This window comes from Podarcis raffonei, chromosome 6 (genome assembly GCF_027172205.1).
Source record: "Podarcis raffonei isolate rPodRaf1 chromosome 6, rPodRaf1.pri, whole genome shotgun sequence".
Taxonomy (NCBI): Eukaryota; Metazoa; Chordata; class Lepidosauria; order Squamata; family Lacertidae; genus Podarcis; species Podarcis raffonei.
The window spans coordinates 30,181,880-30,198,437 of NC_070607.1; the positions used below are offsets into that span (position 1 = coordinate 30,181,880).

Here is a 16,558-nt window from a genome sequence, read left to right on the forward strand (position 1 = left end):
TTGGAAATGTATGTACCTGTTAGTAACTCATTTAAAATTCTTGACCTTTCAGTCAAGTGGGAACAGCACGACTGATACGTTATTGTATTGTGCTTCTTTAAAAAAATGTTAAAGAAAATTCACAGAACATATTAAAATAATAACAACTTGACTCTCATACAAGAAGTTTTCCATAATCTGCTTGCTCAACCAACATCAACAAATCTTTAGAAGGTGATGGAACTTACATCACTAAAAAGCTGTGTGGTGGATAGATGATTTTCCTTGGGAAATCCGGGGGTGTGTGTATATTTGTTCAGCCATTAAAAAAATGGGTAGCTTTACATAAGTCTTAACCTAACCTAGAGAGAACCCTCATATCAGGGCTGCTATAAAGTGAGTTTTTTTATAGGAAAGGTTGGAAGAAAATATAATAATAAATGAAGTCTCCTACTCAGTTAACAAGAAATGACTTTGTCCTTAAGTGACCTAAAGGCAATCTAATCAAATTTCTTTTGTTCAGCAACGTGGTTCTTAAGAACCTGCTGCTTACAATGCTATTTGGATAAAGTTATAAACAACATATTAATGTGTTTACATCATCATCACTTCCCATCTAGGGAAAAATATATATATAAAATTAATTGGTTAAGCAACTTGGAATAGGCATGGGAGGATTATTGTTTGTTTGTTTGTTTGTTTGGTTGGTTGGTTGGTTGCCATTGGCTGGTATTGAAGCACTTTGGAATGCACTTATCTATGCTAAAAATTAAATTGCATTCACTAGCTGCCTCAACTGGCCTTCTGAAATTATTAACGTTGAAAATCTTTTTTTTATTATTTCTAGGGTCCTCCAGGGGCAAGAGGACCTCCTGGACTACAGGGCCCCAAAGGTCAAAGAGTGAGTAGTAGGATTTTATTTGTTGTAAGATAGATTTGTAGCCTGTGTGTGTGTGTGTGTGTGTGTGTGTATCAGATCATCTGAAGATATAGTCAGCTGATCATCTGTCAAGGTAAAGGAGAAGAGCTCTGGAATATGATTCCAGTCCCTACAGCTGTAATTGGTGTTTCGAAAGGAGCTCAGGCCAGTAATCTAGGTAGGATAAACACACTGGATACTCCTGGGTTCTGAATCCACATTTTTTTCTATTACACATGGAATATACTATGCAGGCCAAATCACAGGTGAAGGTCTGTTTCCACATGCAGATTTCCTTCCTGGGTATGGATAAAGGACCAGTAATACAGCTGTGTGAGCTTTTTAAAGAGTATTTAAGGGATTTTAAAGCTTTTATGAGCAAGCCCAAGATAGGTGACACTTCCTCAAGCTGCCCCACCCATAGCCGTGTTCCATTAAGCTGTACTCTGCGCATCCAGTTGTCATATGTTCTGAGATTTTGGTGGGCTGCTCAATGGTTAGATGGGCTATCTGGCTTTGAGAAAATGAAAATGCAAGAAGCTGCCTGAACACAGTTTTCCAAAACTAGAAAAAACTGCAAGAAAGAGGAATTGTTCTTTCCCTTATAAAGAATGATACACTAGCACGTTATCTTTATCTTTGCATGTTCATGCTAAGCCATGACTTGGCTTTGCATTACATGCAAACTAGTTAATACTATCCTCCATATGAGAAAGCCGTGGAGAACGGAACTCATGCAGTCGTTGAGAACTTTTGAAAACAGTAGGAATTTGAGTGAGCCGAAAGATTGTACTATCAAATCCAGTTTTGCAATTCATGTCGGAAATGTAGCGGAAAAGCTTACATCTGGATGTTGGTTACTCTGAAGTTAAGTAATCTGAACAGGATCAGAAGGAAATAATTTATTATGTAAGTTTCATTTATTTTACAGTGCTATTGCTTCCAAGTCACCGATACTAGTATAGTGCATTCTAATAAGCTTTTGCACACATAGGAGCTGGTGTTAACATTCAGAACTCTTTTGCCAAACTTTAAGAACCACTTGACCTCATTTAGTATAAAGAAAAGATAGAGAGATGATACAAAGAGGATACTGTTAACCTAATATTCTGTATTTCAGTTGTTGTCATCCATGGAACCATGGTTTGCCTGATTTCTGGTTCCCTTAGACCAGGACTCCTTTGCCATCAGCCTGAGCCATCATGGCCAGGAGTCAAGGATGGTGGAAGTTGCAGTCCAGAAACATCTGGAGCACTAGAAATATACCTATTCCTTCTTTAGACCCCTGCCGCCCCACTTGACTTTCAGTATTCTCAATTGCCACCAAGAGTATAAGCTCACAAGTGTTTGTCGGGCCATCCTGAAGTGGGGTTTTATGTTTTAATTTACAATTCTATATATTCATTTAGTATACTGAATGTAGACAAAAATAATAGATTTGGTGTAAATATGCATAGATGGGGCTTGCACAAAGATACAGCTGTTAATTCAAATGATTTGTTTTTCTGCAAAAAGCATAAATAAATGAAATAGCCGTCATTGTGCTTCAGGTATATGTTTCCGCGTACCTTGAGGGTCCTCTGAGCACGTAGAAAACACAGTCTTGTTTTTAGTGGCTCTGTTTCCCTTTTAAACTCAAAGGCATTCGGACGTCCTAGTTCTCTTTATTAGAGTGGGCTACCCTTAGTGGCCAAAATACATTGAGCAACTGTTTGGTGGAGGTGGGGAGGGAATGGAAAAATGGGACGGGGGGAAGGTGGTGTTGGACTCACTAAGTCAACTTTAGGTAGCGTGGTATCTCTCAGCCCCTCACTTGCAATATGGGAACAGTGAAGTCAATCTACCCTAGAAGATTGTTGCAACATTTCTGGATATTAGATATGTGAATTCTTCTTACAACTCCATATAAACACTACATTTAAGTGTGTGATATCCTGTTAACTTCGAAACAAAGCTGACTCAATGGCACTGGGCGGGGCAGGCAGTAGCTGCCGTTTGGCAAAGTTACGCTTTTGACTTCTTTGTTTATATGGAATCGTACAGCAGACAGCCCAGCAGAAGTGACCACAGCCAAGTAGCTTAGTGCATCCATTGTGCACTCCCTCAAAATGCAGGATGCCAGCAGTGAGTCACACTGTGCTATTTATAGAAATACTACAACTCTGCTTTTTGCTTTCTTTTTTTAGGGAAGTCCAAGAGTCCACTCCAAATATAGGCCTATTATTATTTTGGTCTGTTATAGCAAAGGAGTTTATACTACGTTTCAAACTCCTGGTATCTCCTGGTGTGCATATCCAGCGTGTTTGTTTTAGAACGAATATGTGGGGCCTCTTCCCATTGCACCTGAAAGGTTCAGAAATACTATCCGTGATTGTGGCTCCTGAGAACTGATTTGGAGTGACTCTCCTCACTCTCCATAGACAATTCCCAGGCAGCGATGATGGCTGATGGCTTATCTCTTCAGGATGTTTCCTCTATAATGTTATGGAAGAGCATCATTGGTTGTTCCTGACTTGGCAAGACTCGCTTGATAACAGCAAGAAACAGCCTTTAGCATTATCATCCCAGTGCAGTCATACCTTAGAAGTCGAACAGAATCCGTTCTGGAAGTCCGTTCGACTTCCAAAACATTGGGAAACCAAAGTGCGGCTTCCAGTTGGCTGCAGGAAGCTCCCGCAGCCAATTGGAAGCCGCGCCAGACATTCAGCTTCCGAAAACCATTCGAAAACCTTAACACTCACATCCGGGTTTTGATAGTTCGGGAGCTGATTTGTTTGGGAGCCAAGGCATTCAAGAACCAAGGTACAACTGTATTGTGGAACACTTTGTCTACAGAGATTCAGCAGGCTCCTTCTATTTCAACTTTTAAACGCTTGCTGAAAACCTTTCCATTCTGCCAAGCTTATGCAGGCAATTAAGAATACATTTTTTCCAATACAATAGTTAATTGATATCTGATTTTAACTATTTGTATGGTGTTTATTTTATGGTTTCTCTATACTGTTGTAAACCACTTTGATATTTTGAAATGAAATAGCGATATATAAATATTTTTAGGAGTAAATATCTCTTTGGTACCTTTCTTTTTTAATATGGATATTTTACAGAACCTCTGGGAGAACGTATGCAGAGGTGCAGCCAGTGTGTTGCTGCCATCTTGCATTTTCTCTCTACCCTTTTCATCTACCCAAGAATCTCCTATCCTTGGGGCTTTCCAAATAAACAGGTTTTTGTTTTTCTCACAATACATGTTTCTGATCTAGTATAACGCATTGTCCGCGTGTTCCCTGAAGGCTGTATCACTTCCCCCACCCCACCCCCCAATTATATAAAAAATAATGTTTTGGACCAGGGAAAATACTGTGCTTACTACATAGTGCAATCATTACAGTTATGGCTACTGTTTTTAATGTGGTTACAGAAGTATTTCTGACCCATGATGGAATTTGTGTTTTTTGTTAATTTTTTGTTTTCGGAGGATGTGCACTTCATTGCTATACAGCTCCTGTACAGAAGCGCTTCGCTTTTTTAAAAGTGAAAAGCAGCTGTGCCATGCCATTTTGTGAGCCTTTTATTTATATTAAATTCTTCGTGAGTGTGTGGATGTAGTTTTAGCCACATTGCAGTTGCTTTGAATGGGGGGGGGGGGCCAGAAGGATGCTATCCATCTGCATGTACAAAAAATGGTACTGTGGCATTGATTGTTCTTGTTTTCTTTAGTCCATATACATTGTATAATTAATTGCATTATCTTCTGCCTTGCTTTTGACATTTCCCTTCAATGTAAAGGAATTGAAATTTGGGCCATAGCAAATAACAAGAGGGATAATGTAATTGCAATGGAGCTCCTTACCCGTTGCTGCATATTCCTTTCCACATTTCCACATTAATTTGCTATTTTTTTTATTTTAAAAAAGTCATTATGAAAACTCATCAGCCTATTAGTGTTGATTTGTTGTCTGATATACACATTTTTGAGGGACGCGGGTGGCGCTGTGGGGTAAACCACAGAGCCTAGGACTTGCTGATCAGAAGGTTGGCAGTTCGAATCCCCGCAACGGGGTGAGCTCCTGTTGCTCGGTCCCTGCTCCTGCCCACCTAGCAGTTCGAAAGCACATCAAAGTGCAAGTAGATAAAGAGGTACCACTCCAGTGGGAAGGTAAACGGCGTTTCCGTGTGCTGCTCTGGTTCGCCAGAAGCGGCTTAGTCATGCTGGCCACATGACCCCGAAACTGTACGCCGGCTCCCTTGGCCAATAAAGCGAGATGAGCGCCGCAACCCCAGTCGGTCACGACTGGACCTAATGGTCCAGTCCCACTATACACATTTTTACAAAACGCTTTCCCCCAATATAATGCATTTTTATAAGTTATTTTCACGAATATATGCATTTTATGCATACTTTCCCTACTATATAATTTTTGTACGAATTACTCGGTTGCAGAACTGCATTGCAAAATTCAAAGATGTGTGAATTTCAGTTCACGTATTGTTTCAGAAAGTGCACATTAGGCAGGTTCGTTTTCAGTTTCTCACCCCTCTCTATTCAGGACCACTTCCTCTGATTTCAGTGGGCCTTGCATAGGAGTAAGCCTTTGGGTTATTCTTAAAATGCCAGCAGTCATACAACTTGTTTTCATGAAAACAATAAGAGAGCTATTGCTGGAAATGCTGCCAACTTGAGAGAAGCTTTTCTCCCTAACACACACACACACACACACACACACACACACACTATTGCACGAGTACTGAAATGCCCCTTTTATATACCAGAAATTTGTTTCTTAATTTGTAGGGACCAAGAGGCCAGGATGGTCCTCTGGGAGAGCAAGGGACACAAGGTATTAAGGTAATACTAACTTGTTCTTTCTTGCACTTCAGAAAGTTTGTCATCATGCTGGTAGAAGGTGGATGAAAGCAAAGGCTGTTGAGATGTTGTTGCTTTCAGCTCTGTGTGGTTCCTGTGATAAGCATTCTTGTCAGCTGCTCGTGTGAACTGGCGTGGAAGTGATGTATACATTTTGAAATAAATAATGGGGTACTTGGTGGAATTCAGCATAGCACTAAGGTGAACATTTCACCAGTGCAAGGATTTTTCTTTGTGCACAAGAACGTTTTCCCATTACCTCCCCCTCCCCACTCACCTAAATCTGTTCTGGGGTTCCCACATACAAAAGCAGGAGAGGGAATGTCCGATGGCTCAAGCAGAATTCCTTGTGCTGATGGCACTTATTAGTAGAATATTGATCTCTGCATTTCTCTGTCTATGTACATGGTGACAAAAGGCCCATGGTTTGCGACATGCATAGGCAAATTTCCGGCACTCCAGATGTTTGGGACTACAATTCCCATCATCCCTAGCTAACAGGACCAGTGGTCAGGGATGAAGGGAATTGTAGTCCCAAACATTGGCGGGCTGGAGTTTGCCTGTGCCTGGTTTGGGATTTAAAAGACGAACTGAAGAAACTGTCAACTTCTGATTGTAAATTTACAATAAATTGGCTTTCTATTGCCTTTTTCCCCCCAGGGAGAGAGTGGTGACACAGGGAAGAAAGGCATCCCTGGACTCATTGTACGTGCCAGAGAAGTAGTGTTCTTTCAGCATTTATATTTACAGTTGCAATTGTAGCAAGATGCTTTTTAGAATTTTTTTTTACATTACCATTCTCTTAATTGTGTCTGAGCAGGGCAAAGCTGGAAACCCTGGAGAAAGAGGTAGCCCAGGAACAGCAGTAAGTTCTTCATACTTAGGCAGAAGAATTCTTTATATTGCCATTGTGCCCAAAACCTAATTATGTGTGCCTGTATTATTTTGCATTTTTCATCTGAAGGACTTCAGTTGATCAGTTATGATCTAACTAAGCTTCCCTTCTATATTACTACTGCTACTGAGGACAGAATAATTGTTCCTTTTTGGGATGTGTGTGTGGCTGGTGGCTTCAGATTGAGCAGAGACTTGACAGGAGGGTAGGGGACTATTTAACGCTTTCATTGACATCAGTTAATCCCCTTCAGACTTCCAGCAACACTTTCCCCAATACAGTGGTACCTCGGGTTAAGAACTTAATTCGTTCTGGAGGTCCGTTCTTAACCTGAAACTGTTCTTAACCTGAGGTACCACTTTACCCAATGGGGCCTCCCGCTGCTGCTGCACGGTTTCTGTTCTCATCCTGAAGCAAAGTTCTTAACCCGAGGTACTGTTTCTGGGTTATGTAACCCGAAGTGTCCATAACCTGAAGTGTCTGTAACCCGAGATACCACTGTATGGCAAGAGCATTGGAGCAGCATATTCTTGTCCCGTCCCCCCCACTGCCGGGGGGCGGCAGGTTTGAGCAAATAAGCATTTGGCAAAGAAAGAGTTGAACAACCTCTTCCCCTCTCCTGCCAATCCTCTGCTCACACTGAAGCCATCAAATTCTGCTTTGCACTGTGAAACAAAACCTTGGGAACAGAAGGGGACAGTTGTGACGTTGCACTTTAACAGAGTTCAAGTGGTTTGCTCAAAATAATAATAAAAAGGCATATAAATTTATTTTCCCAAGAGATTTGATTTTGAAATGTTATAAAAGTGGCAGAAGGAGCAGACAGGGGAAATAATTTGTTGCTGATTGAAAGGGTGACAGAATGGCAAACAAGAGGCAAAGTTAGCAGAAGCAGCTGTTATTCCGGCAGGGGGGGGGGCCACTGTTGCTGACTGGAAGGAGAGCTGCAGGGAGGTAGGCATGGTGCAAACACCCAGATGCAGCCAATCTTGCACTCCTTCCAGCGCGTTTGCACTGTACTGACCTCCTCCTGGTCAGCAACAGGGGCCCACCAGCAGAGAAGCTTGTGTAGCAAATCCACCCTATCTGAAGAGCCAGTTCTGCAGTGTAGGATCTAAACTGGCTGTTGAGTACCCTATGGATAGGAACTCCACCGTTCTACGCTTGTGAATATCTGTGGCTGATTATCGTTGTACGGAGAATGCTGGACCTTGGCTTGATCGAGCAACGTAGCTTGTATTTTTTTTGACCAATTGTCTTTCTTAAGAGAGTATGGCAAAGTCACACATGGAAACATGGGTTTTCTTGGAGAATCATTTTAAAAAGATGAGAGAACTTCCAGAGAATATAGGTTTTTTTAAAAGGGGGAAATAAAAATCTAGAGAAACCCAAAATTTATTGGGGAAAGCCTGTGTGTTTGCAATGCACTGTGATACTTCAGTCATCCTGATTAACATTGCCATTGATCTACTTGACATGTTTGCCTGCTGTTTTGTTGTTGTTGTTTAATTTGGAAATCTGCTGCCCCCTTCCTGCTGCTTTCTAAAGTGCCACAAGCGTGGTCTTTATTGTATTCATTTGAAGAACATTTGAAATACACAGTTTACTAGAAAGTAAGAAAACCTACAGAGAAGAAACACTTCATCAGGATAAAAGAGGTGCATTGTTTTGCCTTCTAAACTCGTTGCTGTGCCCACCTGCTTTAGGATATTATTGCTTTGATTTTGAACTTTTAATGCGATGTAAAATCAAACAAGGGACGCGGGTGGCGCTGTGGGTTAAACCACAGAGCCTAGGGCTTGCCGATCAGAAGGTTGGCAATTCGAATCCCCGCGACGGGTGAGCTCCCGTTGCTCGGTCCCTGCTCTTGCCAACCTAGCAGTTCGAAAGCACATCAAAGTGCAAGTAGATAAAAAGGTACCGCTCCGGCGGGAAAGTAAACGGCGTTTCCGTGCGCTGCTCTGGTTCACCAGAAGCGGCTTAGTCATGCTGGCCACATGACCCGGAAGATGTACGCCGGCTCCCTCAGCCAATAAAACGAGATGAGTGCCGCAACCCCAGAGTCGGCCGCGACTGGACCTAATGGTCAGGAGTCCCTTTACCTTTTTAAAATCAAGCTACAGCAGGCATAACCAGGTTTGATTTGGCAAAAAATGTCATTTTATTATCAGTTATCATGGATAGTATTTGACTCAGAATAGACCCGTTGAACTTAACGGACCAACTTAGTTTTTGTGTACATTCATTTCTCCAAATACTATTAAGGATCCAGCTTTTTTCTGTTTTTAATTGGCAAAGCAGCTAACCAATTAACCACAAGAGTTAATTTGGTAAGAGCTGGGAAGAAAACCATAAATGTCACTGAAGGGATTTTGTGAGCAGTGTTTTGATTGTGTAGGCCAAGGAATGTAATGCCTTTTAAATGGAATTTGAAACAACCTTTTTTTTTTTCTGTTGGCTTTCTGCTTTTAGGGTTTGCCTGGTCCTCCAGGAAACACAGGAGACAGTGGTCCTATGGGTGAACCAGTAAGTTGATTTCTATGATTTCTCCTATAACATTTTCCCATGCCATGCCGAATTCCTTGGAAAACAGATGTTGCATTTTGCACTGTAATTAAGTAGACCTTGTAAAAGGAGCTATACTAAGCCCTTTAGAGTAAGTCTCATTGTATTCAATAGGACTTGCTTCTGAGTAAGCATGTATAGGCTTGTGCTGCTAAACTAATTACTAATTTGTACTTGCAGTCTGTTTACATGATTATTTTAGCCTGTGGTAGTGCATGAGAAAAATCTGCTCATGTTGGTGCTTAGCTACTTGAGCTTGTAGTAGTCTAATCATTTGCACCCACCACCAGATGAAGCAGTCTGCTTTTTCTGGCACTCCCACATATAACTTTGCAGTGCCTGCAGTAATGTTACAGACACCTAATGTTGCTTGTGGTTGGAAGATGCAGACAACTCAGGCAAATGGAAGAGCAATACACGCTTCCCAAATTCCATGGTATCCTTAAATGACTGCATCTCTATTCCAGGAGTGCCCCTTATGGGAACTCTCTCCTAGAACACTTAGATCACCGATAGGGAAACTGTGACCTTCCATATATGGCTGAACTGCAGATCCCATAATCTCTGGCAATTGGCCATATTGGCTGGGGATGATGGGAATTTGAGGGCTACAGCTTCCTTCTCCCTGAAGTAGGCGATATCAGTGTTCTCTCCTCCTCCCTTCCTCCCCGCTCACCTGTCATATGTTTGTGCGCATTGATGCTGCTGTATAAAATACTGTTTGTGTTATTATGCTGTTCACCCACATTGTTGTGTGAAGTTGTCAGCATGCATAAGCAGTTGTTCTGAGTTTAAGAGCATCGCTTTGGCAAAACATATCCAACAATAGTTAGGTTGGTATAATCGTATTTCTTATGCAGCTCCGTGTTGCTTGGAGGTAGACAAATCTACATTACATGTTCATATAAATAGTTTTTAAATACTAATGTTAGTGGCTTCTGTGTTGCTCTCTGCCTCTAGACATTCTGTAATGTTACAGCTGCATGCAATTGCCCTGTTGGTACTTTATCAAAAAGTACCGTGCTGTAAACACCAGACATTCTTTTGCTGGATAATGTCTTCTTGTTCTCATCTCTATACGGATCTTATTTATGTTTAAAACCACTGAAAATGCAATATAATGTAGAATCAATTGAAAGGTGTAAACACAATGAAATTCAGAAAAAAACGAACATATGTCATGCAGTAATATGTTGCTTCTTGATTGAAGCAGCACTGGAGCTATTATTTCACATGTCAAAAAGTCAACATTACTTCTGGGATTTCATTGTTATGAAAAAGTACTCTTCCCAGTAAGTGATGTAAAAATATACTGCAATGTTCCTTTACATCAGCAATATAGTTCTAAGATTTACACCACTGTCAATTTTTCAAGGTCTGGCTTTGCGCCTACTTATCTCAGAAGTGTGCCTGCAGGCATTTGTTGCATAACCTTTTTTTGGCTAGAAATACAATATAAATCTAGCAGGCAGAGGGTGAGAAAAATCATATCTCACAGCATAGTGTGTGAGATAAATGTGTGTGAGTGAGTGTGTTATCTATATATCATGTGGGACAATCCCTCACACATATTTTTCACTGCATGAGCTCAGGAGGAAAATGTGAGCAGCTAAAGGGATGAGGACTGTGAAGCCTTCCAGATGAATGTTGGACTCCCAACTCCCATCATCCCTGACCATTGGCTATGCTGGCCTGGGGCTGATGGGAATTGCAGTCCAGCAGCATCTGGGGAGCTACAGGTTCCCTATCCCAGTGTCAGAAGGTTGAAATGGCTTTGCTAGGGAAATTGCATGTTGCAGATGGACACAAAAAGCAAAGAGGTGCTTGTTCTGTGTTCTTAAAAACTTGGGCAAGATGCTCTAAGCCAGGGTTCTAGACTTAGCTCTTTACCTGTTATTGGACTGCAGCTCCCATCATCCCTAGCTAGCAGCACCAGTGACCAGGGATGATGGGAACTGTAGTCCAACAACAATTGGAGACCCAAGTTAGAGAAACCCAGCGTCTAAGCAACCAATCATCGAATCATAGAATTGTGGAGTTGGAAGGGACCCTGAGGATCATCTAGTCAAACTCCTTGCAATGCTGGAATCTCAACTAGATCATACGATGGGCGTTTGCTTTGGAATTCTCTGCTTTGCTTTGGAATTCTCTTTTTAGTGCATAACAAAGATCCTTCCATTGAGGTTGCAAGGTAGTACTGGCTATACTTTGAAAAGGATTTCATCTCAGTGTCACACCGCCTCATTAAAATCTGTGCTGGTGACCACTTGTGTTCTTGGTTGCACCTGAGCTTTCCAGTATTGTTCACTTACATGCTTTGACTTCTGGTTTTCCACTGGAGTCATGAGAAAAAGGTGTCTGTGCCAAGTCTGTCTGAGCTCCGTGGGAATAGTATGGAAAAAAACATTCGCCTGTTCGATCAAACCCTAATCTTCATGACACCCGAAGCAGCAGAATACAGCGGAGGTGCTCAAAGCGCTTAGGTTGCCATATGGATTTCTGCCTAATGGTGAAATTCCAGTTCCTTGAAGTAATTTGGACCTTGTTTTAAAATTCAGGAAGGCACCTGTTGATAAGTTCTCAGCAGTATCCTGTTTACTGTGGTGCTGGGGGAGAGGAATTTCCTCCCCCACCACTTCAACTTTGTCTGTGATTGCTGCCCTGCCTGTCTCTCTGCCTTCTGTCAGCTTTTCCATGGGTTCATTTGCTTTCCCCACATTGCAACATAGGCTTTCCTTCTCCTCCTGCTCCAATGTGGCCTAGTGGTTAGACTAGAACAGGCGTGCCAACTCCTAGGGGCCAAAGCAGTTTCGGAGTTTCAGAGGGCGTTCGGCTCTGCCCTCTGGCTCCTTGTGACATCGGGATATAGTGTTGGGCCCCCTCAATAGTCTTGAGACAATGGCACCTCTGGACTAGAATCTGGGAGACCACAGTTCACATCAATCAGGATGCTCACTAGGTAATCTTGGGGTAGTCACAGCCTGTCAGGGAACTGCCATCGGCTAAGGGGTGAGAGGGGAAAAGCCGGATGGATTACAGAGAGCCCCCAAAGATTGTGGGAAGCAGCACCTCCTCAGCGGAGGAGAGTAACCACGCCTCCAGTGGAGAGGAGCTTCAGGGCTCGGAGGAGGCGAGGTGGTGCCAGGACACCTTGCCTGGGCAAAGTGGGGAGGAGAGAGGTCCTCCGTTACCCATGCCCTCCCTGCGCAGTAGGCTTCTGCGCAGAGAGGGTAGGCGCAGACTGGGCGTCAAGAAACTACTCTGTTGGGGAAGGTTTAAGGACCGCCCACTCACAGATTCTGCCAGTGAATGAGCCAGCCATGGGAGAGTGGCGCTCTGCACAGAGAAAGTTTATTTTGGCATCAAAAGCAAGGCTTCACAGCTGAGCGGGGAGGCATTTGCCTACTTGCTCTCAAGCAACCCCTTGGTAACCTAACATAGCCTTTTAAGCTAACTTACTTCACAGGGTTATTATGGAGATAAAATGAGAGGAGGGGAGAACCATAAAATGCCACCCTGATCCTTTGGGAGGAAAGGTGGGGTAAAATTGTAAATAACAATTAATAAATAAGATACAGGGTTTCATTCACCCTTGGTGGTTTGCATCATTTTTGTTTTTTGTAAATATGCAGATAAAACTGATAAGGGTCCCCTTCCCCATCTTGAATGTTTTACTGGGAATCAGAGAGGAAGGATGGTGAAGAGAATAATGGGGGGAAGTATGCAGATGACAGGGAAAGGTAGGGGTTCTTCCACAAAATCACCCTCCCATGTTATTAAAAAAAAAAAAAAACCTTCCGAACTCAGGTGAAAGACTAGCACTAGTCAATTCGCATGTAAAAGTTTCCAAACTCCCACTAGGCTAACATGTATTTGTTTTGCAGCATAAAGGGAGCCCCACTTTTTTTTGTAAACTGCTTTGAGGTTTGTTTGTTTTTACAGTCAGCAGTATATAAAATAATAATAATAATAATAATAATAATAATAATAATAATAATAATAGCCAGTGTGGTGTAGTGGTTAAGAGCGGTCGACTCGTAATCTGGTGAACCGGGTTCGTGTCTCCGCTCCTCCACATGCAGCTGCTGGGTGACCTTGGGCTAGTCACACTTCTCTAAAGTCTCTCAGCCTCACTCACCTCACAGAGTGTTTGTTGTGGGGGAGGAAGGGAAAGGAGAATGTTAGCTGATTTGAGATTCCTTCAGGTAGTGATAAAGCGGGATATCAAATCCAAACTCTTCTTCTTCTAATAATAATAATAATACAATAATAAATGCTCACTCTTTTCTTTGAACTAACAACTAACAAGGCTGTTATTCGTAGTTAGGTAAAGGTAAAGGGACCCCTGACTGTTAGGTCCAGTCGTGACCGACTCTGGGGTTGCGGCGCTCATCTCGCTCTATGGGCCGAGGGAGCCAGTGTTTGTCCGCAGACAGCTTCCGGGTCATGTGGCCAGCATGACTAAGATGCTTCTGGCGAACCAGAGCAGCACACGGAAACGCCGTTTACCTTCCCGCCGGAGCGGTTCCTATTTATCTACTTGCACTTTGATGTTCTTTCAAACTGCTAGGTTGGCAGGAGCAGGGACTGAGCAACGGAAGCTCACCCCGTCGCAGGGTTTCTTACTGCCTACCTTCTGATCGGCAAGTCCTAGGCTCTGTGGTTTAACCCACAGCGCCACCTGCGTAGTTACTTTCACTTAATTAAATTCCAGGCTGCCTTAACAAAACAAAGCAGAAAACAAATTACATCCTATCTAAACAAAGTCTATATTAGTCAAAAGGAGGATAGTGTAACAGAGACAGAAAGCTTATTTCTGGTCCAAGTTGGAAGAGAATAATCCTTAGACGGAGCAGACTGAATCTCGTATATATTCTGACATGCGCTAATACTACAGGTATAGGTCTATAAAAGCAATCCTTCCATTCATTTCTTATGAGAAGAGCTGCTGTAGTAAATAATTGTACTAGTTTCTACAAAAAGATAACTGAATGGCATTCATACATAAACTTTTGTTTAATACTAGGGACCAAGGGGACAACAAGGTGATGCTGGTCCTGTAGGAGAACCAGGCTTTGAAGTGAGTATTGCACAGGAACACCTTGTTTTATTGCACTTCGAGTAATTGCGCTCTGCAGATATTGCTCCTTACAAAGACATGGGTGTGGCTGGCTGCAAGCAGCCCAGTCACTCGCTGCGCCTCTTCTGGCCCTGGGAGGGGAGCTGGCTAGCGTTATCGTACACTTCATAATGTGTGCATTCTGTATATGTGTTTAAAAATAAAGAAAAAAGGCTGGGTCGAATTTGCCCCAACGGTCTAAGGACAAAGTCCTAGAAGTCTGGCGTGAGTTTATTGGGGGAAAGGGAGGGGATGCATACAATTTTAGGATAGCCACCTTCAGCAAAACTGAGCGTTCCAAGGTGACCGGTGTGTGAATTAGGATGATGCCGATTAAGTGTGCCCATTGGCTATCACACAGGGAAATAGTTTTTCTTGGAAATAGGTTGGAAGTGTGTTATCAGATGTTCAGCTATGCAGCCCAAGCAGGATGCAACACATAGGGAAGGATGTTGGGATGTGAACAGGACACATGTCTGGAAGGAAAGCAGGTGCAAGGGGTCATCAGTGGCCATTGTTGACCTGGACAAGGTAAGAAGCACCAAGACCTGTAGAAGAGATGGCATTCAAGCACCTTAGAAAGGGTTTTATGGGACCCTGTTAACGCACAAACCTGTTGGGAGAAGTGTACCTTCTATTTTAATCCCTCCCCCTCTAGCTGTGTGATCCTCTTTGTGTGCTCCATCTTGCTTTTATGGTGGGAAGCATTTAGTGGTGGAAAGTGAATAAGCTTGCTTATGTTTTCAATTCAGGGACCACCTGGCCCAGAGGGGGACCCAGGGCCACAAGGAGAACCAGGCACAAAGGTAATAGTTTGCACGCTGTTTCAGGGAGACCTTCTGGGATATGGGGAGAAAGAGGTGGGGAGTTGCCTCTCAGGCCACATTTGATTAGATCTCAGGCACACCTGAGTATCGCATGTTCTTGCTGAGCTGAATGGCTGTTGTTAAAAATAAAATGGGCCTGTGTGCTTGGTATGCATGCCAGGAGCCCAAATCCCTGTGGTTCAAAGAAAGATGAAAGGCTGCCAACTTCTCTATTGATATAATTGATTGAGTGAGTTATAAATAAGACAAACAAATAGAGATGCTTGCAAAATTCTAAAGTACTTGTTGCAAATCTACCTGCTTGTCTTGCTGCAAAATAATTTTTCTTTATTTATCACCTTTCCTCAGTAAGAGCCCAGGGCAATGTAAATCAAACATACGAACAAAATGCAATAAACCAGTACTAAACACACACACACACACAGAGAGAGAGAGAGAGAGAGAGAGAGAGAGAGAGAGAGCATTTGTAATAGTTTAATTTAAAAAGAAATATGTACATTATTGATGTACCCATTATTAATTTGTGAAAGCCTGGGCAAATTTAAAACATTTTGAATTGATGTCTGAAGCCCAGCAATGTGGGAAACAGATGCACTTCTAAGTAAGGATGAAGGATAAAATTGATTTGTTACCATTTTAATAAAATGCTGCCTGATTTTCACTTCTTGAACCAACAAACTGAAACACTTCAAAGTTCAGTTCTCCAGTTTTTGCAATTTAGTTCTCCAACCAAACAATATACGTTTACTGTTTGCATGCAAAACAAAATGTTGTTGCTGCTTGAGTTTATTTTGTTACAAGACTTCTGCCATGTTAGATATAATGTTTTGTTCTGTTGCTCCTGTTATGTAGTCCGTAGGCTTCATGTATTTGTGTTGTATGTCACAGGGAGATGCTGGACCTGTTGGCAATGCTGGAGAATCAGGAGAACAAGGTTTAAGAGTAAGTGGTAAATATGAAATATATTTTGGAACTAAAGAGAGTCCTGAATTTTAGAAATGCAGAGCGGCATGCAAATTATGAAACCAGAGAAGGGATGAATGAGACTCTTGGATTCCTATGCCTGGAAAATTCTCAGCATCATCAGAAGCAGAGGCTTAAATATGACTAGTTATGACTAGTGTAGATATCTTATTTTTGAAAAAGACAATAAACTTATGTTAACAGGACTACAGTAGGTATAAGAAGGCTTTAGGTCAGCCTTATCTAAACTTCTCATAACGGAGACATGTTTCTTTCCGGAATGAAAAATGGAAACACACTTCATTCTTACATCTGAATAGGATTACTTTTTAGAGCATTCTTGAGTAAGATTTGCCTCCTTCCCCCATCAGTTTCTACATCAGTGATCTGGGTGTGCCTCCTTATTGGAAGAAGGTAAGCCCAT

The 16,558-nt window shown here is 42.2% G+C and overlaps 1 protein-coding gene across 4 annotated transcripts in view; it reads left to right on the plus strand.

Moving 5' to 3' along the window:
• Positions 1-16,558, plus strand: part of COL24A1 (collagen type XXIV alpha 1 chain) — a 164,700-nt gene that overhangs the window by 108,508 nt on the left and 39,634 nt on the right. For all 4 annotated transcript variants that reach the window (XM_053391866.1, XM_053391864.1, XM_053391865.1 and 1 more), the window contains exons 28-35: positions 827-880; positions 5,694-5,747; positions 6,426-6,470; positions 6,586-6,630; positions 9,133-9,186; positions 14,252-14,305; positions 15,097-15,150; positions 16,060-16,113. In XM_053391866.1, coding sequence (XP_053247841.1) covers positions 827-880; positions 5,694-5,747; positions 6,426-6,470; positions 6,586-6,630; positions 9,133-9,186; positions 14,252-14,305; positions 15,097-15,150; positions 16,060-16,113 — 414 coding nt within the window. The remainder of the gene's footprint in view (positions 1-826; positions 881-5,693; positions 5,748-6,425; positions 6,471-6,585; positions 6,631-9,132; positions 9,187-14,251; positions 14,306-15,096; positions 15,151-16,059; positions 16,114-16,558) is intronic.